The sequence below is a fragment of the Erythrolamprus reginae genome, chromosome 12 (genome assembly GCF_031021105.1).
Source record: "Erythrolamprus reginae isolate rEryReg1 chromosome 12, rEryReg1.hap1, whole genome shotgun sequence".
NCBI lineage: Eukaryota > Metazoa > Chordata > Lepidosauria > Squamata > Dipsadidae > Erythrolamprus > Erythrolamprus reginae.
In genome coordinates, this window is record NC_091961.1 from 19,884,959 (window position 1) to 19,908,888 (window position 23,930).

Genomic DNA, 23,930 nt, shown 5'->3' on the forward strand with positions numbered 1-23,930 from the left:
TGCCTCCCTTGAGGTTGTCTGTATTTAAATGTATTTCTTGGAAAAGCCACGTAGAATGAGAGTACGTTGCCAGGGGAGTGTGTATTCTGGAGCAGTTAATCAAAGAAAACAGAACCATCCCATTTCCCAGAAGCTTGTCACTGCTGGAGCTGCCTCTCTGCTCAATAATATGTGCATGACTAAAACATCTTTTTTTCTACCTGTTTGGGGCTCCATTTTGCAAATGCAGAGTTTTTCTGGATGCTAAAACATATAATTAATAATAATAATAATTTATTAGATTTGTATGCCGCCCCTCTCCGCAGACTCAGAGCAGCTCGCAACAATAGTAAAAAACAATATTATGGCGGAACAAATCTAATATTAAAAAGAAGCATATAGAAACCCTATCATATTTAAAAAACCAAACAACACATACATACCAAACATAAATATAAAAAGCCTGGGGGAAGGTGTCTCAACTCCCCCATGCCTGGTGGTAAAGGTGGGTCTTGAGTAATTTACAAAAGACAAGGAGGGTGGGGGCAGTTCTAATCTCCGGGGGGAGTTGATTCCAGAGGGCCAGGGCCACCACAGAAAAGGCTCTTCCCCTGGGGCCCGCCAAATGACATTGTTTAGTCGACGGGACCCGGAGAAGGCCAACTCTGTGGGACCTTATCGGTCACTGGGATTCGTGCGGTAGCAGGCGGTTCCGGAGGTACTCTGGTCCAATGCCATGAAGGGTTTTAAAGGTCATAACCAACACTTTGAATTGTGACCGGAAACTGATCGGCAGCCAATGCAAGCCACGGAGTGTTGAAGAAACATGGGCGAATCTAGGAAGCGCCACGATAGCTCTCACAGCCGCGTTCTGCACGATCTGGAGTTTCCGAACACTTATGAAGAATTGTTGCAGGAATTGGCCATGTTTAGCCTAATGAAAAGAAGGACTAGGGGAGACATAATAGCAATGTTATCCAATATTTATAGAGTTACCACAAAGAAGAGGGGACCAACCTCTTTTGCAAAGCCCCTGAAGGCAGGACAAGAAGCAATGGATGGAAACTAATCAAGGAGGGAACAAACCTGGAATTAAGGAGAAACTTCCCAAGAATTAAAACACTGAACCAATGGAATGGCTTGCCTTCAGAAGTTGTGGGTACTCCAATACTAGATGTTTTTAAGAAGAGACTGGATAGCCACTTATCCGAAATGGCTTACGGTTCCTTGCTTAACCAGGGGGTTGGTTTATAGGACCTCCATGGTCCCTTCCAATTCTATTATTCTGTTATTGTTTTTCCTAGGCAAAAAGCTGTGCCAGATCTCCTTGTTGGCAGGCATGTGACTTCTCCAAACTAGGGTGGGGCTGGAGGACAAAAACCTTAGTTTGGTATCTTGGGACTCTGGGCATGTAGAAACAACAGAACACATAACGTCTCCAGTGCCTACACTATAGAGAGAGTGGAATAATCCTTATTTCACCATTATTGAATAAATATCCAGGGCACACAGAATAATTTTATGCTCTCTGCTGCTTTCAGACCCCAACTCTGCTATAACATACAAAGTTGCCATGTTCTGCACAGCAGCATCTAAAATATGTCAGAAGGTGACCTGTGCTACAAATCCATTTTAATGAGTACCAGGATGATTATCATAGTGTTTTGTAAAAGATGTATTCTATCATTTGTATTAGATTTTGCTTCCCATGTTTTTTTTAATTCCCTTTATTTTTTTGCCCCTCCTTTTAGATGTTTATTTTTACCCTTCTTAGTTTTTTAATGCAATTTTATTTTTGTACTTTTAAAAATTGCTTTTCATTTTTTGTGCCCTACCCTTCCCATGCTGTTGTTTGATTGTAATAAGGGCTGATTTGATGTAGTTTGGCATCACTTAAATTGAAATTCAAATGGAACTGTGGTGTTATGAATAATCTCCAAGTATGCTTTTAATCTGTCTTTCCCATTCACTAGCATTCCTGTTACAATTTGTTCCTAATTTTTCTTTTTCTTTTTTTTCCAATATTTTTATTAATTTTCTTAAAATAACATACAGACTTACAAACATTTAACATAGAATGTGGGATGTATCTTCCCCGCTTTTCTTAAAAGTATAAATGCAGATACAGAAAAAGGAATACATGATTAAATGCGTAATTCAATGCTACTAATACAAAAATATCTAATAAGGAAAAAGTGATATTGTAAAAAAGAAAAATAGTTATAACTAGTATAAAGTCAAACAATCTTGTCAATTCTATATATATAAACTAAATCTAATATTAATCTCAATAAAAAGAAAAAAAAGATTTAAACCAAAGTATCTATTATTAATTTTCTATTGTTCGTTTTTTCCCCCCTTATCTATTCATTCATAAACATTGTTCCATGTTTCATAAAATTTCGTTTCTTCTTGATCATTCAAGCGTCTTGTCATCATATCCATCTCCGCGCAGTCTAATATTTTTGTAATAACTCCCTCTTCTTTGGGGATATTTTCCCCTTTCCAATTTTGCGCGTAAATAATCCTTGCCGCTGTAAAAATATGTATGATTAAGTACAAGATTTCTTTTTTGTAATTTTGGTTAGTAATTTCTAGTAAACAGAACTCCGGGGTAATTTCTATTTTTTGCTTTGTAATCTCTTTTGTCATTTTCTCTATCATTTTCCAATACATTTTAGCTTTATTACATGTCCACCATTGATGGTAGTAGGATCCTATTTCTTTCTTACATTTCCAACACAAAGGTGATGTCTTAGGGAACATTTTTGCTATTCTACTTGGTGGGAGATGCCATCTATAAAACATTTTAATTTGATTCTCTTTCAAAGAAACTGATTTTGTCATCTTCCAATTGCACATCCAAACTTTCTCCCATGTGTCTAAATCTATTTCTTTGCCTATATTTCTGCACCACAGTATCATACTATCTTTTAATGTTAAATCAATATTCTTGTGAGCAATCAGATATTTATATATTTTCCCAATTACCCTGTTTTGATTTTTAGTAATTAAATCACTTAACATTGTTCCTAATTTTTCAAGGACTTGCATCCCACTCAAAGGACCTGGGTCTCAGGTTATAGAACTTTGTCCTCTAGATGGCAAGACATTTTTGCTTTTTTGGCTACCAGGATAGCTGAAAAGAACAGCAGTGTCTTCCTAAGGAACTTCAACAGACAAAGAATGTGGAACAGCACCTAGAGAAAAATGTCTATAGCCTGAGTTTTCTGGAATTGTAGTCCCAACGCATCTGGCAAACAGCTGGTTAGGAATAGCCACCATACATGGTCAGTTGATGTCTAAATCAGTTGGCACATTAATAAAGAGTATGGGATCAACACATCAACCCTTAAGTAATTTTGTAGATTTTTCTTATATTTTAGAACAAAAAGAAGAGTAATAGCGTTGCTGGAAATGTTTCTCCTCTGTTGCTTGAATTGATGTTTATATTCCATCTGAGGACAGAGTGGGTTCTGCTAAAAATAACTGTTTTAAAATAATAATATATGGTCATACTCTAAGCTCATTAATCAGCAGGTCAAGAGAAGCACAAGAAGACTATGCTCTCATTGTTTGATCCAAGTCCATTTTCCTAATTATTACAATTTTCACTTTTATAACCTGGCTGGACAGACATTGTGGAAAAAGTGCCTTGGAGCAGATGATTCTGGTCTTAAGACAATTCAGCATTTCAATTCCTTGACATCAAAGAGAAGGACCAATAGTACCACTAGTTGTCTCAAAAATGCTAGAGAATGGCTGGGCTTCTTTTCCCCCCAGAAATATGCAGTGGTGAGTTGCTACCAGTTTGCACCAGTTTAGGTGAACTGGCAGCAGTGGTGACGGGAGACTCTGCCCACTCACCTGGATGTAATCAAAAACACTCTGCACATGCACAGAAGCATTGCATGCATGCTTTGCACATGCCCATGCCCTCCCATTCCTGAACCGGTATTAAAGGTAGAGGGGTGGACAAAAAAATGGAATCACCTTGAAAAATCATCAAAATATCTTTTTAAATTGCGGCAAATACAGCCTCAATTCTCCGAGGTATTGATTCATACAAATTGTGAATTGTTTCCAAAGGAATTTTAGCCCATTCTTCAGTTAAAGCACCCTCCAGTTCTTTTAGAGACGATGGTGGTGGAAATTAACTTCTTACTTGAATCTCTAAAATCGACCATAAATGCTCAATAATGTTGAGGTGATTGTGGTGGTCAGATGAGATGCTACTGGAAATATGATCATATAATTATTTTAATCTTGCATATAGGGAATTCCATCATATGTGCTTTTGTGACTACATCCAATCTGTCAAATTATATTTATATTTAATAATTATAACCCTAACCCTAATAATAATAAAAAACTTACCCAACTTAAATTAATTGATTATGTTGCCATCAAGTTAATGCCAACACTTTCAGATTTTCTCTGTGTGATGATTTGGGCCTAATCTGGTCCTGCAAGCAGTTAACAGCATTTCAGGTAGATCAGATTAGAAACCAAATTTATGAATACTTATTTTTATTATAAGATTGGCGTAACAGAATCCTGCACATCTGAACCTGCCTTCATATACAATAATTAGTTGTGGGGTTAGTTTGAGTCTCAGGTTACATTTCTGGTTTGGACTCAAAGTTCTGTCATTTGACCATTATCTTGGGTGTGTCTCTTCTTCCTGTTGCTCAAGGTTATTCTCATAGTCCATTACATCGGTTTACCTATCTCTGGTGTAATTGAGTCCATCCGCTTTGCTTCTGGTTATGGTCTTCTCTTTCCTTCTACCTTCCTAGTATCAGAGGTACTGTATTTTTGTAGTATAAGATGCACCCTTTTCCTTCCTAAAAGAGTGCATCTTATACTCTGAATATAGCTTTTTTCCAAAGCTTTTTTTCAGACCTAACTAGATGCTAACGATCTTCCCAACTCTTACCTTGCAGACTCTTTCATCGTTACTCTCTGTGAAGAATGTTTTCCAGCCCTAAGATTTTGCAGGCTTTTTTCATTGCTCTGCTTGCTCAGAATAAGTTTCTTTCCAGCCCTAACCAGGTGCTATTGTTGTTCCCAGCTCTTACTGGCTTGCAGGCTCTTTCATTGTTACTCTCTCCAAATAAGTGTTTTTAAGCCATAACCAGGGGATAAAATAATGTGCTGAATTTGACCAAACTGAGGACGCTAGCCAGATGAATATCTGGTAGGCAGATTTTCCCCCCTCCCTCCTATTTTCCTCCCCAAACACTAAAGTGTGTCTTCAGTATGTCTTATAGTCTGAAAAATACGGTAGGTCTTTGTATGATGTGCCTGAAATAGGATAATTTTGACTCTGATCATTTGCTCCCTTGAATAAGAACTCTGGGTTAACTTGTTTAATGTTCCTTTGCATTGTTTTCATGGTTTCTCAAGAGTTCTTCCAACCCCAAATTCAAAAATATCAATACTCTTCCTATTCTGCTTCTTTAAAGTTCATCTGTCTTAAATACATCACCTTTATTAAAGTTATAGTTTATAGTTTATTAGATTTGTATGCCGCCCCTCTCCGAAGACTTACTTACTTACTTGCATATGGACAAAATCCTTGTGCTACTCAACAAACAGAGCCAATCTGGATTTGAAATATTCACGAACCTGTGGCATCGTAGCAGGAAGTCAACTCTGCTTTAAAATTAAGCTGTTTGAGCCTTTCCCCCTCCATTTGGCCATGCAAGCAAAGGTTAACCATGGCAAAATCAATACCAATAACTCCTCCCCACCTGTTTCCTGACCTAAAAGGCCTCTAACCTCCGACTCGACCAAGTCGTGATTTTCTTCTCACTTGGGATCCCAGAGAGGGAACAGCGGCTGGGCATGTAATATGTAACGAGGAGAAAGCTGATAATCCAGCGTGTGTTTTTCTGTTCTCGCTGTGTGTGGTCTGTACCCTACGTAGTAATAGTATCTGTCCCTTGGGGACTGACGTGCCTTCATACTGGAAAGAAAGAACTTGTGGAGGCATTGGAATTTGTTTGCCACTCACAGTAAATACTAATATACACAATTCATGGAGGAGGTCTTCCTTTTGATTTTCTCTGCCCTACTAAATTCCCACCTCCTCAATTTAAATTCTGGGTTTATTTATTTATTTATTTATTAGATTTGTATGCCTCCCCTCTCCGTAGACTCGGGGTGGCTCACAACAATAAAACAATTCAAGACAAATCTAATAATTTAAAAACATTTAAAAAAAACGTTATTAAAGCAGACATATGCACAAACATACCATACATGAATTGTATAGGCCCGGGGGAGATGTCTCAATTCCCCCATGCCTGATGGCAGAGGTGGGTTTTAAGGAGTTTACGAAAGGCAAGGAGGGTGGGGGCAGTTCTAATCTCAGGGGGGAGCTGGTTCAAGAGGGTCGGGGCCGCCACAGAGAAGGCTCTTACCCTGGGTCCCGCCAAACGACATTGTTTAGTCGATGGGACCTGGAGAAGGCCAACTCTGTGGGACCTAATCGGGCGCTGGTATTCGTGCGGCAGAAGGTGGTCCTGGAGATATTCAGGTCCGGTGTCATGAAGGGCTTTATAGGTCATAACCAACACTTTGAATTGTGACCAGAAATTGATCGGCAACCAATGCAGACTACGGAGTGTTGGTGTAACATGGGCATACATGGGTTGCTTTTTTTGGGGAGGGTTCCCCCCTCCAGTGACTTCATCCCATTCCATTTTGTTTTCACTAGGAAAGACAGGAGCATCACTTTGCTGAGGGATCTATTTTCTAAAGCCTCAGAGGAAGAGTATCTGAGAAGCAGCCGTTGGGTTTGTGAAGCTGTGAGCTCTTGGAGGCAGCAGGGATGGGTGACTGGAAATCCCGAGAGAGTGGCAAACCAACAACTTGGCAGTCTCACTTGGAAAAAAGTGTAAAATCTAGATGTGGAATCCTGCATGGTCAAAGTAAAGGATGAGTTGTTTAGTTTTGGTGCAAAATGGAATGCTCTTGTCCTAGCAGAATGGCCTTGGCTACTTTGAGGTACCATTTGTTGGAGCAACTTAGCCATTGGTTTGTCTGCATCAAAGGTTTTCATTCTGTACATGTTTTAAACTGCAAAGGAAAATACTCCTCTGTCCATTGGTCTGCCTGTCCATCTGTCCATCCACCCATCTGTTTATGTATTCATCCTTCCATCTCTCTGTGTGCCAGTCTATCCATCAGTCTGTTTATATTTCCAATATAACGGTGTTGGTGTTTGTAATTATAAATATCCATGCCCTTATACATAAACGTCCTCTACAATACCTTAGCTGAAGTTTGCCAGGTTTCCACTATATCTGGAAAATAATGTTTTCAGCACAACGAGGAGAACTAGTATGGTCCCAGCAATTATTGACCAGTGAGTCTCAAATGATAGTTAAAAAGATATTAAAACAGATAATAAAGGAAATCTTTTAAGGAAATTTGCAAGAGGGAATATTTCAAACTAGAATATACATCAAAGAATATAGATTATTTAGCAATTGTGAGAATGGTAAGAATGGTTCTATTGCCTTCATTGAATGATAGTTTGTTTACTTTGTTTGGCATTTGGCTATACAGGTACTTTTGTTTTTAATGTACATTCAATATGCGCATATTGGACATTTAAAAGGTTTCATCCAACCCAGGGAAGAATAAGACTGACTTTGCACTTCAGCATGCCTTCAAAGATGCCTTCAAAGACTCTTCTGCCATTGAATAAAAAAATTGTCCGAAGAAATATAATTGCATGAGAAGTTTGCAAACTAGAAGTCCGCGGGTGAGACTTTCCTATGGAAAATTTAATGCTTTCACTCTTCATCTTCCACTAGTATGAAACCATGACTTCAAGATGCTTCAACCAAGGGAACTTGACTTGTATTTCCACTGTTTCTCTAAAGAAGCTCCTGCATAATAGATGAAGGAAATGAGTTTAAGTAAGAATAAATGAATAATTGAACATTAATCGGGGATGATTAGGGGGTAATCCGAACCTAATGAGGGCTGCATTTTTTATCTTTGAGAGACTGAAAGAAGAGACACAGAGATCTGTCCCCTAGTCACAGAGCTTCGTAAGTTCTCTGTGGATGGCAGTAAGTCCGCAGAAGAAACAGGAAGTGGAAGAAGTCCAGGGCTTGCCTGGAAACAGGGCAGGTGTGAAGCCCTGGGAAGAGCTCATAGGATCCGTCTTCTGGGTCTTGTCCTGTGCAGTGACATGGAGCAATGGATTATGGATTGGCAAAGAATCTACAACTTAACAGCTTGCTGAAAATTCTTTATATCTTTCCAGCTGTAGTTTATGGTGAGTAACCTGTTAGCAATCTTACCAGGCCGGCTGCAATGCAAAAATATATATTTCTGCCTATGAAATAAGCAAAATATATTTCTTTTTTGCTTGTGAGTCGCAGTGGTGCAAAATTTAAAGGCTCAGCCTTACTCTAAGGTAATGGTTTTAGATGGAAGATGGTGTACTTTGGGCTGAATCTTTACAGATACAATCAGGGTTGCCTCCTGCTTGCATTTTGTGAATTCTTCTCTTGTTGGTGAGTATTTCAACCTGGTTGTGAGCTCAGCAGAGGACATGATGCTATCGCAAAAGGTGAGATTCAGCCCAGAGAACACAGTTGTAGCTCAGTAGTCTAATCTGGTGTGCATGTGTATGTGTGCCTTGCAGAAAGACTTGTAGAAAATCTTTTTATATTTGTAGTGTTGTGTAACTAATCTAATTATTGTGTAACTATAATATTTATCTCACCAAATAAATGGTTCTGGATGGTTTTCTATGCCTCGTCCCCTAATTTATATAGCTGTAAAAGTAAATTTCATTCAACATTATTTAAAATGCAAACGAACTAGCTTAAATTCATCAATACCTAAATATCTATGTTTTGGTGTTTGTTTTAATATGAATTTTCCTAATAGAGCCATTCTTTTTGGAGACAGCCTATGTCTGTAATTTAGCCTTCTCCTTTTTTTTTGGAAGTTGTTAATTTCTTCAGATGTTTTTGTTTCTTTTATTGCAAATTTCTGAAGGCACAAACAATACCAAATAACTTTATTGCTGACAATCGCATCTCTGAAAAATCCTTGAAAACAGAATGCCTAAATTTGCCTTCAAATGAATTTGTAGCAGCTGCAATGGGACAGGATTTGTGTGTGAGAGCTTTTCCTCTGCCTAAAACAGCCAAATGTTAGCTGCTAGAGTGATCCATCCTAACAGGTGTTGCTTTAAGATCAACTGTCGGGTGTGCTTTCATTCAAAGTCCAGGAAAGAAAGACCCCAACTCCATGTTGATAGAGAAGAATACATTCATTCATTCATTCATTCATTCATTCATTCATTCATTCATTCATTCATTCATTCATATTTATATTTATATTTATATTTATATGCCCTGCAACTCCCTAGGGACACAGGGCTTCTCACAACAAAAATGAACATGAACCAGTATAAAAACATTTCAATTTAAAATAATTGCAGCCATCCATACATTCATAGGCCAACCTCGCTAGTCATCCCCTGCAAGGTCAATGGCCCCAGGCCTATTGGAAAATCCAGGTCTTTATGGCTTTCTGGAAGGCCAATAAGTTGGGGATAGTGTAGCTTTCAAGAGGTAGCTGATTCCAGAGAGTCGGGGTAACCACAGAGAAGGCTCTATCCCGCAGACCCGCCAGCCTACACTCTTTAGCTGACGGGACCCGAAGAAGACCAACCCTCTGGGATTTTACTGGTCACTGGGAGGTATGTGGAAGAAAGTGGTCTGATCTTGATTGTAAACACCTGATTGGTCAGATTATAAAAATATGTTCCAAGACTTTAGTTGCTAACAACATGGGAAATTTGTCTTTTCCCATGGTCTGAGGTGACCCGTATGCAGTGATGGGCTACCAATTTTTTTACTACCACACTGCGGGTGTGGCTTATGCAGGACGCCCTGTATTTTCTTTCAACATCTTTCAGTGCAAATTGGGTGCTCTGGGGTGGAGCTCCATTTTTTGCTGCCCACTGTGTTCCCTCCATCCGGGCAGCAGCCCACCCCTGCCCTTATGAAATGATTGTTTGACCCCCAAAGTGGTCCTGACTCCCAGGTACAGAACCATTGCCCTAATAGAATAGAATAGAATAGAATTTTATTGGCCAAGTGTGATTGGACACACAAGGAATTTGTCTTGGTGCATATAAAATAAAATATACATTTGTCAAGAATCATGTGGTACGACACCTAATGATTGTCATAGGGGTCAAATAAGCAATGAAGAAGCAATATTAATAAAAATCTTAGGATATACGCAACAAGTTACAGTCATACAGTCAACATGGGAGGAAATGGGTGATAGGAATGATGAGAAAAACTAGTAGAATAGAAGTGCAGATTTAGTAGAAAGTCTGACAGTGTTGAGTGAATTATTTGTTTAGTAGAGTGATGGCGTTTGGAAAAAAACTGTTCTCGTGTCTAGTTGTCTTGGTATCAGACACATCTCCAGCACAGCCTCTCCTTCATTCTCAAAAACCTAGCCATCCATCCACCCTTGTTTCTATGGCTGCGGAGGCAAGCAGGCAGCGTGGAGGCTGACATCAACAGTTGGAAAAGTCCCAGAAGAATGATTAGAACCTCAAGATGAGAAAATTTAACCTCTAATAGCAGCTTCTCCAGATTTCCACCTACTTTGTCACATACGTACACATACTATTATTTATTCATTTCTTCTTCAATGGTCAGTATGTTCAAACCATTCTTCATTCTTTAACATTCTGATGGATGGATGAAAACCAATCATATCCAAATAAAAGATAACTATACAGTAAGAACAAAACAGTCAAGTAAAACCGAATATCAACATATGAACGTTTCATAAGAGCTGCATAAAATTATCAGATCAATCAGATGGAGATGCTAAATTAAGCAAGGCTGGCTGAGGATTGAACACATGTGGAACAGATCAAAGAATGATATCTTTTGGTACAAAGCCACAAGCCAAATATTTTTGGGAAACCTCTATTTCCCAGAAAACCTGAAGATGTTTTCCCTCTTAAAACGTGGTTTAGAAATGACTAATAAAAGTAATCTTGTTGTTCTGTTTGCCTTCTCAAGAAATTGGTCTTTAGTAATATATTTATTCTATGAAGCTCCTATCTTCCTAAAGTGAATGAGAGGAGAGTTAACTGACTTCTATACATTTTAAAAAATCTGCTTATGAGTCATTGGGGAAGCCTGAAAGCTCGGCATTGATTGATGAGTTTATTTATGTATTTTATTTATTTATTTATTTATTTTGTTCAATACACAATGAGGGTTTTAGTGGGTATATATCTATATACACATAGTAAAATACATGATGAAGGTTATAGAGGAGATACTCATAGTAAAATATATCTAAGAAATAATAGAAAAGAAGGTATAGTAATAGAACATATCAATGAAAGAATAGAAGAAGAGATATAGGAATAGAAGAAAGGTATAGGAGATATAGGAGAGCAATAGGACAGGGGATGGAAGGCACTCTAGTGCACTTGAACTCGCCCCTTACTGACCTCTTAGGAATCTGGATAGGTCAACCGTAGATAATCTAAGGGTAAAGTGTTGGGGGTTTGGGGATGACACTATGGAGTCCGGTAATGAGTTCCACACTTCGACAACTCGGTTACTGAAGTCATATTTTTTACAGTCAAGTTTGGAGCGGTTAATACTAAGTTTAAATCTGTTGTGTGCTCTTGTGTTGTTGTGGTTGAACCTGAAGTAGTCGCCGACAGGCAGGACGTTGCAGCATATGATCTTGTGGGCAATACTTAGATCTTGTTTAAGGTATCTTAGTTCTAAACTTTCTAGGCCCAGGATTGAAAGTCTAGTCTCGTAGGGTATTCTATTTCGAGTGGAGGAGTGAAGGGCTCTTCTGGTGAAGTATCTTTGGACATTTTCAAGGGTGTTAATGTCTGAGATGCGATATGGGTTCCAAACAGATGAGCTGTACTCGAGGATGGGTCTGGCAAAAGTTTTGTAAGCTCTGGTAAGTAGTGTGAGATTGCCAGAGCAGAAGCTACGTAGGATTAGGTTTACAACTCTTGAAGCCTTCTTGGCTATGTTGTTGTAGTGGGCTTTGGGAGTTGAATCATCGATCCATCGATCCATCGATCCATTCATCCATTTATTCTTTCTTCCCCCAGGTCAGCTTCTCCCATTGGAAGATGCAGAATATGATGAGCAAGTGGTCAAAGGAGTTCATAACCGCTCAGTGATGCTGACATGCGGTGTCATAGTCCAACCCCTGGTTGTCTTCTGGAGTTTCACCAAACCTGGCTCCCTCATTCCCAGAGCTGTGGCCCTCAGCAATGGCCTTGAGTCCAAGATAGAGAAGGCCTCTGCCATTCTGGGGGAGATCAGTTTAAGGAACAGCACCCTAGAGATTAAGAAATTGCGACAAGCAGCCGAGGGACATTTCATGTGCCAAGCCCTGTATGAAATGGATGGAGAGATCAAAGTGGCTTATTCCTACACTGAGCTTCTTGTCTTGGGTAAGTCACAGCTTCTGAGGAAATGAGGCCTTCTCATCAGAGATGAGATCAGAGTTGATTTCTAGGACTTTCCTTCTGATCTTGCAAATGAGGAACCAATTTATTTGTCTCCCCATCATCCTGTCAGACTCAAAGTGTTCTGTCGGGCTCTCTGGCAGACTCCTCCCAAAAATTCACAGGTACAAATTTCAGACACACACACGTTTGAAAATTCAAAACAATGTTCTTTATAATGAAAATTCACTTAAACTAAGCCCTCTTTTTGTATAGCAAAGGGCACTCGTCTCCAAACAAACTGGTAATTTGTACAAGTCCCTTATCAGTTCTGTGATACTTAGCTTGCAGCTGTGAGGCAATTCACAGTCCTTCTTCTTTCACAAAGTGAAACACACTTTGCCCTGGTTTAGTTTCAAAGCGGGGAAAAATCAGCACACAAAAGGTCAAAGTCAGTAAAGCAGTCACGAAACACAACAATCAGATAATCCTCCACAATGGCCAAACCCACAGGCTGCTATTTATAGCAGCCTCACTAATGACCACAGCCCCACCCAACCACAGGTGGCCTCATTTTCTTTGATAATAATCTCTCAGTTGTTGTTGCCTATGCATCGCTCTCCGCATGCGTGGCTGTATCATTAACTCTTGTTCTGAATCCAAGGAGGAGCGAGATAATTGATCTCCTTCTGAGCTGTCTGCGACACTCTCCCCCTCCCTGTCACTCATGTCTTCTTGGTCAGAGGAGCCTTCATCAGCAGATTCCACTGGGGGCAAAACAGGCCTGCAGCATGTGGATGTCTCCCCCACATCCACAGTCCTTGGGGCAGGAGCTGGGCCAGAGCTAACCACAACACAAAGGAACTTGTTTTGTCCCAGTGTTGAGCTCCCCCAAATAAAATGCACACCACCAGATTTAGTACTGAAAGTTTTACTACTAACAAAAGGCTTAGCAGTTTGAGTCTTTGTAAAAAGAGGGTAAAATCTAACAAAGGCTTCACCACGGTGATGGTGAAGGCTACATGGACATGTTCTAACCTTAACTTTGAATTAAGGAGAAATTTCCTGACAGTTAGGAACAATTAATCATTGGAACAGCTTGCCTCCAGAAGTTGTAAATTCTCCAACACTGGAAGTTTTAAAGAAAATGTTAAGATACCCATTTGTCTGAAGTAGTGTAGGGTTTCCTACCTAAGCAAGGGGCTGGATTAGAAGACCTCCAAGGTCCCTTCCAACTCTGTTGTTGTTGTTGTTGTTGTTGTTGTTATATCATCTTAGCAGCTGGCCAGAGTCCCAAGTATAGGTAAACACAACTGTAATTATTAGATTGTAGCAAGGTTCTGTATCGTAGACTTACAGAGTTTGGCTGAAAGCCCTGAGCTAATTAACGCAGACAAGAATGTGGTTCTTTTAAAATACAAGCCAGAGACAAAAACTGCAACAAGATTCTGGAACTAATTGCATTGTCCTCTGCACCGAAGCATCGTGTGACTCCTTCTTAAATAGCCTGAGGCCGTGGCCCAGTAGCCAGCAGTGCTACTCATGAGGAAGCCTCCCTCCCTCATCTCAGGAGTGTAGAAGGCCCTGGTAGCTTTCCAGCCTCTGACATCACGTCCTCTTTGCTGTCAGTCTCAGGTGCCAGGAATGCAGGTCGCTTGTACCACGCCTCCACTGTACCTGAGTCCTCTGGATCCATTGGTAATTGCACAGGACATGAACGGGCTAAAACAGAACTATTCCTGCTTCTAAACAAAGACCCTCCATTCTAACTAAACCTTTTCCTTGCTAAAAGGGAAGTTGCTTCTATATGAGATGGGTGGAAAGGAAAAAAAAAAGGAAAAGAAAAAAAGAGAGAGAGAGAGAGCTCACTAGATTTGGTCTTATGGTTTATTATGTCAAGCCTAATGAGGAAATTATACAAAGTGGGCTATAAGCACTTATTGCATTTTTCAGACTATAAGATACACCTTTTTGCTCCCTAAAAGAGGCTGAAAATTTGGGTGTGTCTTATACTCTGAATGTAGCTTTTTTTGAAGCTTTTTTTCAGCCCTAACTAGGTGCTAACGATCTTCCCAGCTCTTTCCACCTTGCAAGCTCTTTCATTGTCACTCCCTGCAAACAATGTTTCTCCAGCCCTAAATCTTTGCAGGCTTTTTTTCATTTGTCTACTTGCTCCGAATAAGTTTATTTCCAGTCCTAACAAAGTGCTAATGAATGTTCCCAGCTCTTAACGGCTTGCAAGCTCTTTCATTGTTACTCTCTTTTTTTAAGCCCTAACCAAGGGATATTTTTTAAATTTATATTATTAAATTTATATTAACTCCCAAAGGACTCCAGGTGGCTTAACAACAGAATAAAATATTAAAAACATCTTAAGCATTAAAACAATTAAAATCCATACATATCATTCCATGGTCATATCTCGCCAATTACAATCGCAAACACAACAGGGCCAGCCAGGAGTTGTATTTGGGGGTTCTTTAACTGCACTAAGAAATTCATAGCTAGAGGTTCTCCCAAACCCCTGCAAACCCCCAGCAGCTTGCCCCTGGATTTTTGTATGTATGACTGTTTCAGGTCATTCGTGTTGGACTGATGCAAGGATTGATGCTCTCTTTTCATTCGGTCTCCCCAGTCCCAGTTCCCAAGCCCTTTCTGCAGATTAACAATTCAACACCTATAGAAGGCATGCCGGTTGTGATGAGCTGCACAGTGAAAGAAGGGACAACTCCTATCACTTATTCTTGGCAACGCTACACTAACCGAGATGGCCTGGTAGTTCTTGCTGAAGCAGGGATGCATCTCTTAAATCTGACTTCAGCGAACCGAACCTACATGGGTTGGTACACCTGCACTGCCCACAATGAGGTCAACAGCCAAACCAGTGATGGGATGTACCTTGACATTATCTGTAAGCAACTGGTCAACAAAGCCATTTTTTTTCTATTTGGGAGAAAGCTTGTGTGCAGCCAATCCGACCTTAATCTTGCCAGATGTAGACCATTAAATAAAGTAGATAATCCCTAGTGCAGGGGTCGGCAAAGCTGGCTCTTTTATGACATGTGGACTTCAACTCCCAGAATTCCTGAGCTAGCATCATTGGCTCAGGAATTGTGGAAGTTGAAGCTGACATTGGAACATCATCTTTCGGCTGTGGCGAGGAGGGCGTTTGCCCAGGTTCGCCTGGTGCACCAGTTGCGGCCCTGTTTGGACAGGGAGTCATTGCTCACAGTCACTCATGCCCTCATCACCTCGAGGTTCGATTACTGCAATGCTCTCTACATGGGGCTACCTTTGAAAAGTGTTCAGAAACTTCAGATCGTGCAGAATGCGGCCGCGAGAGCCATCGTGGGGCTTCCTAGATTCGCCCACATTTCTGCAACACTCCGCGGCCTGCACTGGCTGCCGATCGGTTTCCAGTCACAATTCAAAGTGTTGGTCATGACATTTAAAGCCCTACATGGCATTGGGCCAGAATACATCTGGAACTGCCTTCTACCGCACGAATCCCAGAGGCCGATAAGGTCCCACAGAGTTGGCCTTCTCCGGGTCCTGTCGACCAAACAATGTCGTTTGGCGGGCCCCAGGGGAAGAGCCTTCTCTGTGGCGGCCCCGGCCCTCTGGAATCAACTCCCCCCAGAGATTAGAATGGCTCCCACCCTCCTTGTCTTTCACAAATTACTCAAGACCCACCTTTGTCGCCAGGCATGGGGGAGTTAGGATATTCCTTCCCCTAGGCCATTACAAGTTATGTATGGTATGTTTGTGTGTATGTTTGGTTTTTATAATAAGGGTTTTTAGTTGTTTTATTAAATTGGATTGTTACATGTTGTTTTTTATCATTGTTGTTAGCCGCCCCGAGTCTGCGGAGAGGGGCGGCATACAAATCCAATCAATCAATCAATCAATCAACCAACCAACCAACCAACCAACCAACCAACAAACAAACAAACAAACAAACAAATAAATAAATGAGATGTTCCTTTCTGGTCTACTTCTGATGTATTGACTTGATTGAATAGGAATTCCAGTGTATTAGAAACACGTCAGACCAGGGAGATCCATCCTCAGGTGCTCAGCGTCTCATCGATAGATGTGCCTTCTTCAACTTGCATTCTATTAACTAGCTTATTCTTCCATAGATGGTCCAGATGAGCCAGTGATCAGCATAGAGCCATTTGCAATTAACCAACATGGCTTCTCAGCCAACGAACAAGAAGAAGTGATTATGACATGCCTAGCTGCTTCCAATCCTCCCAGCCATTACATTTGGTTCTACAACAGCTCTCAAGTCTACTCCGGACAGAAGTATGTGATAGCCAGAATCTCACGGACTCAAACAGGCATCTATACTTGCCTAGCTCAGAACATGCACCTGAACACTCGGACCCAGGCCACTATTATCTTGACTGTCTATTGTAAGTTACCTTGACCTATTTTACCATGCATGAAGTTTCAGCATGTTCTGTTGCTTCCTATCTCTCTATCTTCTAGATTTTTAAAAGAAATTCACTATTCCAAACATTACCATCCTGGCACAGCTGAAAAGATGCTAATAGAAAAATGTCAGTGTAATTTGGGTGTAAAATATCAGTGCCAAAAAAAGGCAGTGTGTAGCTTCCCTTCTGAGAGAATGATAGACAGCTCTTGTTCTGTACCTTGATTATTGCATTTTTCATGTGACCAAGTCTCTCTATGTCTTGTGTCAACAGAGTCTGTTCTTTCTGGTGAAATTCTACAAATTCTCTCTCTCTTTTTTTGCAAAAGAGAAATAAAATTGAAAGAGTGTGGAGTAATCACAGAGAAGGAGGCCAACTTACTAAAAGTATTAATACTACATGAAAGTAATGATTGGTCAATGTTGCTTTTTTATCTTGCAGCAGAAAACAGCCAGATGTTTTTCTCCAAAGCAGGCTCTTTGTTGTGATGTTCGTTGTCCATTGTTGACCATTGAAATATATGTTTGATAACAACATTGACCAAATTAACGTAGGACATTTCAAAACAAGCAACACCTCAAAGATCAACCTGCAAGATCCTTAGAGGTTGTCAAGATAGGAGGCCATAAATTATGAGTTTGCCCATATGACTCTCAGCTCCATGGTTTAGTAGTGTAACTACCAGTTGAAAAATGTAAGGAGTGAGGGCAATAGTTCCTTTCCCCCAGTTTCTTTTCCCTACCAAGGAAAATCTTCAAGCAGGCAGTTGTCAACATTTTTTTCGCAGCAAAGGTTCTCCGCTTCTTCTAGCCATTTTTGAGACTAGCTCTGCCATCAAAGCTTTTCCCAGTATGTTAATGCAAAGAATCGGAAAATACAGTATCTGCTATATCTCCTGCTCCTGGCTAAAAAGTGATGAGATTCTGAGAATGCTTTAACTGTTGGTCAACTTTGGGTAGAAGTTGGTTTGCAAGAGCAATATTTTGGGTGGGTACAGAGAAGATGGACACAAACATCTTGTGGGTCAAACAAGCTTTTGTGTCTAATCCCAAAGCAGCAGGGATGGGACCCTGCTCTTCGCCACCATCACTCTTTGAATAATGTGGTCTTCCATGGATATTTCTGGCCCCAGTAAGTCCTCGTTGCTGTTGATATGATGTTTACCCTATGCACAGATCTGCCCAAGGGACAGCTCAACTGCATGTCGCTGCCTGCCTCCAATTTCCAAGACCTTGCTCTGCATTGTTTATGGCCAGGGGGATTCCCTTCAGTGCACTTGCGGTGGGTCAAATCGAGGGCAGAAGAAACCAACACGGGAAGCTTCTCCAGAGCTATTCAAATCCACCAAGGTGCAGATGTTCCCAATGGGACTTCCTATATCTGCCTGGCTTCCCATCCAGCCCTGAGAAAGGATGCCATTTGCAGGACCACTGTCTGTGAGTACCAGCCTTTTGCTATACTAGAGACAGATGTTGAGACTCTCAAACATTGAGGCTAAAATACTAATTATGCTACAGCAACAATTCATAATAAATTAAACTTCTCTCCTTTTAATGAAATGTAACTATGGGAGCCCTGTGCAATTAAGATGGTTATAACCCCCTTATACAAATTGGTGGAAGACATTTCAAAATTTAGGCCCAGACTTTTTTCTTTCTTTCTTTCTTTCTTTCTTTCTTTCTTTCTTTCTTTCTTTCTTTCTTTCTTTCTTTCTTTCTTTCTTTTTTTCCCTCCCTTCCTCCTTCCTTCCCTCCTTCCTTCCTTCTCCTTCCTTCCTTTACCTTCCTTCCTTCCTTCCTTCCTTCCTTCCTTCCTTCCTATATTTCACATTTCCGAATGCCCATCTCTGTGAAAGAGGGGCTCTTTAAAGTTAAATTCCTAAAGAGAGTCATAATTCCTGTAAATCAAGTCATTGCATTATTATTTATGACATTGATTTTAAGTTACTAGCATCATTTATAATAATAGGCCCTAATTATCTGGCTCACTATCCTAAATTATAATAATTTGTTGGACTCATCTTTATGATAATTAATGGGGCTTGTTAATTCGCTCTTATTTATCCAACTAAATAATGATGATTATTAGGAATCCTAGCATGCAAAGGCAAGACCTCCCCTGAAATCTTATCAATTTATTTCAGGGGTTCCAAACAGAAGCCTGACCTGCAGTGTGGTAGCAACCAAACTGAATGAATTCCTCATGTTGACCTGTGACTGGCCAGGGGGGGAACCTCAGGTGACACTCTGGTGGAGAGACTGGAGGCATCATGTGCTGGGAAGCATGAAACCATCGCACAACGTTTTTGTCATGAAGCCCAATGCCACCCTTGGAGGCAAGACATTCACCTGCATGGCAGCTCACCCTCTCTGGGCAAGAACTGATGAGTGCCGCATCCAGCTGGGTAAGCAGATAAATATGAGTCAAAATAATAATAATAATAATATTAATAATAATAATAATAATAATAATAATAATAATAATAATAATAGAACAAATGCTGTCAAAGCTAGAATTGAAAAATCAACAGACGATCCAAAGTGCAGACTGTAAAGAAACAGATGAAACAATCGATCACATACTCAGCTGCTGCAAAAAGATCGCACAGACTGACTACAAGCATAGACATGACGCTGTGGCACAGATGATCCACTGGAACTTGTGCCGGAACTACCATTTACCAGTGGCAAAGAACTGGTGGGATCATAAGCCTGAAAAAGTGGTCGATAATGAGTAAGCAAAACTACTGTGGGACTTCCAACTTCAGACTGACCGAATTCTGAAGCATAACACACCAGACATTGTGATCGTGGAGAAAAAGAAAGTATGGATCATCGACATCACAATTCCAGGGACAGCAGAATTGAGGAGAAGCAGCTAGAGAAATTAATGAAATACGAAGATTTAAAAATCGAGCTGCAACTACTCTGGCATAAGCCCGTGAAAGTGGTCCCAGTGGTACTTGGCATGCTGGGCGCAGTGCCAAAGGATCTCAGTGGACATTTGAAAACCATCGGAATTGACAAAATCTCCATCTGTCAATTGCAAAAGGCCACTTTACTGGGATAGGTGCTTGGGAAGTGCCCGACTGGTGATGAAATACGAAATCCAGCACAGTGATCTCGTTTGCTGTGTTGTACTGACATAATAATAATAATAATAATAATAATAATAATAATAATAATAATAATAATAATAATAATAATAATAATAATAATGTCTAGGGAGGATTGACCAGCTCATCAGACTGTGAACAACGCTTTTCCATCAGGTTTACCTGTTCCAAGCTGATCCCTTCATCCCTGTCTCTTTATTCAGTTGCAAACAAATCATACAATGGGATTATCCTCTGATGCCATAGTTGACATTCCCAGTCAAGAAGGAAGAGCCACCTTAGATCTTGGCTCAATCCAAGATATCCTCCAATTTTACAAGGTCGGGAAGGCAACAGTAGAGAAGCCTGTTCTTGAAGATTTAGAGGAGGGCTCTCCAACCTTGGCAACTTTAAGACTTGTGGATTTCGACTTCCAGAATTCTAAAGAATTCTGAGGAATTCTGGGAGTTGAAAACTACAAGACTTAAAGTTACCACTGTTGGAGGACCCTGATTTAGAGGGCCATTGCAAAGCAGAACAAATTCAGAGCGAGTCAACTTTGGGGGCTGATCCAGGGGTGGCCCCGCCAGGAACGGGGGGAATGCCGCTCCGGAAGCAGAAATGGAGCTGTGCATGCAGCTCCATCATTGCCGGCTGTGCATGTGTGCAACTGTTGAGATTCCAGTGAAAATCACTTGGTGTTTTTGCTTCCACGCATGCGCAGAAGCAAAAAAAGCAGCGATTTTCATTGAAATCTCACTGCGGGAGGGATGTTCACGTGAGATTTCGGTTGCTGCACTTGCGCAGCAGCTAAATCTCGCCATGGCACCTAGAGCGGCAGAGCCCCAGCCAGCAACAACAGCGGCGGACCCAAACTCTCGCTGTGTGGCTGCTCTCTGCTCTCCCATGCTGCAGGCATCTCTCGGCTTCTGGTAGCGCGGATTAATTGTGGCCCATCACTGGGCTGATCAGACATTTTGAGAACATGCAGTACCATTTTTGCAACATGGTTGGTGCTGCGAGCAATGCATTTACTAGCATAGTAATAAGGTGACCAGATTTTAACACTGCTAGTAAAGAGGGACACCATTGATGATGGGGGGGGGGGGGGGTATCTTGATTGAAAATTTGGTGTATATGTGTTCTGTCTGGGTCACTCCGGAAGCTATGACCAACCCAAAAAGATAAACCAGACACACCGGTTGAATCCAAACACAGTTTTATAATGGTAAAGAGAAAAGAAGCCAACAGAAAATGTCCTTACAAGTCAGGAAAAAACTGGAACTCCAAATAGGTACACGAAGGCAATTTTTCATACAAAAACACAGGATCCTTGATGACAAACGAGGCTGTTGCTAACAGGCACAAACCTCCCACGGGTCTTCAAGACTGCTGGGCCACGAGCCAGGAACAAAACGCTGAGAGAAAAGGCAGATAACAGCAACTCCACTGTGATAACACTTCACACTGCCGAAAGAGTTTGCCTGCCTTATAAACCCTTCCCTGCTAATGAGGACCACACCCAACCCCCTGGTGTTCCTCATTCAACGCTGATAATATCTTTTCAGTTGCTGCCTCCTTTGATCTATGCGTCTCTGTCGCATACTAATGATAGCTTGTGCTTCGTCATCCAATGACTCCAAGAACTCCAAAGAATCCAAGCTACTTGCTTGCGAGAGCCCTTCCCCAGGGCTCCCAGGCCTTTCTTCCTCGTCACATTCCTGACTGTAATCTCTCGTCTGGCTGCCAAGAACTCTCCTCTTCGCTCTCAGCCTCCCCCGGGCATGGAGCCAGCAGAGACGCAGCTGGTCTTTGCTCTGACTCAGGCTGAACCATAACAATATGGAGCAAAAAAAATTCTCTTTCTTTCTCTCTCTCTCTCTCTTCCTCCCTCCCTTTCTCTCTCTTTCTCTCTCTTCCTCATTCTCTCTCTTTCATGATGCTCGGACCTGGCAGGCGCACTCCTCCATGCAGCCAGCAGATGGGAACATCAACAGAATGCCTGGCATGCCACCAATCAACCCCTGAGCAGGAGGAGCACCTGATGAAGAAGAGGGCTGGGACAGCGAATCCGCTGCTTCGGCTTCTATGGGAAGCCGCCCGAGACTCGCCAGCCACTCTGCCCATCCTGTCTGTCTCTCTCTCTCTCCCTGCGAGGGGGCGCGGTGTCGGCTGCTCAGGCAGTCCGAGGAGCAGTGGCGTCGATGTCACCCATGCCCATTCCAGTCCCCCAGGGATCAGCCGGCAAGAAGCTGAGCTGCTTGCCAGCTGATCCCCTCAAGCCACCCGATCGCATGGCAAATAGCTCCAATGCAATCTCCAGCCGGCGTTCAAGCCACTGGCTGGTATGTCAAAAAACCGGGACTTTATAAAACCCAGTGGGACGCGGGACAAATTGGCAAAAAGTGGGACTGTCCTGCAGAAATTGGGACATCTAGTCACCTTAATATTAATGATGAGCTTGTTCCCACCCTCTTTTTTTTAGCCTTGTCCACCTGAATGCTGTTTATATCTCGGTTTATTTATTTATTTTTTGTTTCCTGTTGGAAAGTTGGATGTGCTTCAGGCAAAGCATCCATCTAGATCAGTGTTTCCCAACCTGGGCAACTTGAAGATATTTGGACTTCAACTCCCAGAATTCCACAGCCAGCGAATGCTGGCTGTGGAATTCTGGGAGTTGAAGTCCAAATATCTTCAAGTTGCCCAGGTTGGGAAACACTGATCTAGATGTTGAAGGCCCAGAGCCTTTGTGAGGCGAAGGGAAAGGTCAGAACCTGGTTACTGCTCTCCTTTAAGCTTATGGTTTTGAGAATTTCTTTTATTCTGCTTTGTTTTATACACAGAACCCCCCACGATTATGGTGCAACGGTCCCAAGTGTCGGTTTTTGAAGGCAGCGAGGTCCAGTTGGCCTGCTTCCTCCAAGGTGCCTATTTAGGCTCTGAAGTCTTCTGGCACAATAATAAGAACAAGCCCATTACAGCAAACACTAGAAAATACCACCTGCAGCATGAGAACACTTGGTTTAATTTGACTCTCCAGGACACAGAATGGATACGGGACAGTGGCATCTACCGATGTGCTGCCATTAACGCTGTGGGCAACGCCTCTGCCACCATCCGCCTCCAGGTAAAAAGTAAGTTGAATAACAGAATGACAGAGTTGGAAGGGACCTTGGAGGGCTTCTAGTCCAACCCACTTCATACTATGACATTTCAGACAAATGGTTGTCTAATCTCTTCTTAGAAACCTCCAGTGTTGGAGCACCTACAACTTCTGGAGGCAAGTCGTACCACTGGTTAATTGTTCTCTTAGGAAATTTCTCCTTAGTTCTAACAGTACTTACTAGTACTCTTGCTCTTAGTTCTAAGAGTACTAAGAATAAGCATACCAACATGCCCTGTCCTAAAGTCCCCTTTTATCCATATCCATTTGATGTATTCATAATTATGTTTATACATAGAGTATATCTGATATCTAATTAGCATTTGTAAGAATGCTCAGGAAGATAAATCTAACTCAGCATCTATTGTTGTCCTACTATCGCAGCACCATTGAGAGCATCCTAACATATGGCATTCTCTGCATTGGTTGCCGATCAGTTTCCGGTCACAATTCAAAGTGTTGGTTATGACCTATAAAGCCCTTCATTGCACCGGACCAGAATATCTCAGGGACCGCCTTCTGCCGCACGAATCCCAGCGACCAGTTAGGTCCCTTCTCCGGGTCCCGTCAACTAAACAATGTCGTTTGGCGGGACCCAGGGGAAGAGCCTTCTCTGTGGCGGCCCCGACCCTTTGGAACCAACTCCCCCCCAGATATCAGAGTTGCCCCCACCCACCTTGCCTTTCGTAAAGTTCTTAAGACCCATCTCTGTCGCCAGGCATGGGGGAACTGACACATCTCCCCTGGGCTTAT

General features: G+C 41.5%; 1 protein-coding gene across 1 annotated transcript in view; it reads left to right on the top strand.

The window, feature by feature from the left end:
- Window positions 1-8,199: 8,199 nt before the first annotated feature.
- The window catches only part of VSIG10L2 (V-set and immunoglobulin domain containing 10 like 2), a 31,103-nt gene continuing 15,372 nt past the window's right edge, over window positions 8,200-23,930 (top strand). The window contains exons 1-7 of the mRNA XM_070765635.1: window positions 8,200-8,278; window positions 12,140-12,487; window positions 15,117-15,392; window positions 16,624-16,899; window positions 18,096-18,356; window positions 19,064-19,324; window positions 22,858-23,148. Of these exons, the coding sequence (XP_070621736.1) occupies window positions 8,200-8,278; window positions 12,140-12,487; window positions 15,117-15,392; window positions 16,624-16,899; window positions 18,096-18,356; window positions 19,064-19,324; window positions 22,858-23,148 (1,792 nt within the window). The remainder of the gene's footprint in view (window positions 8,279-12,139; window positions 12,488-15,116; window positions 15,393-16,623; window positions 16,900-18,095; window positions 18,357-19,063; window positions 19,325-22,857; window positions 23,149-23,930) is intronic.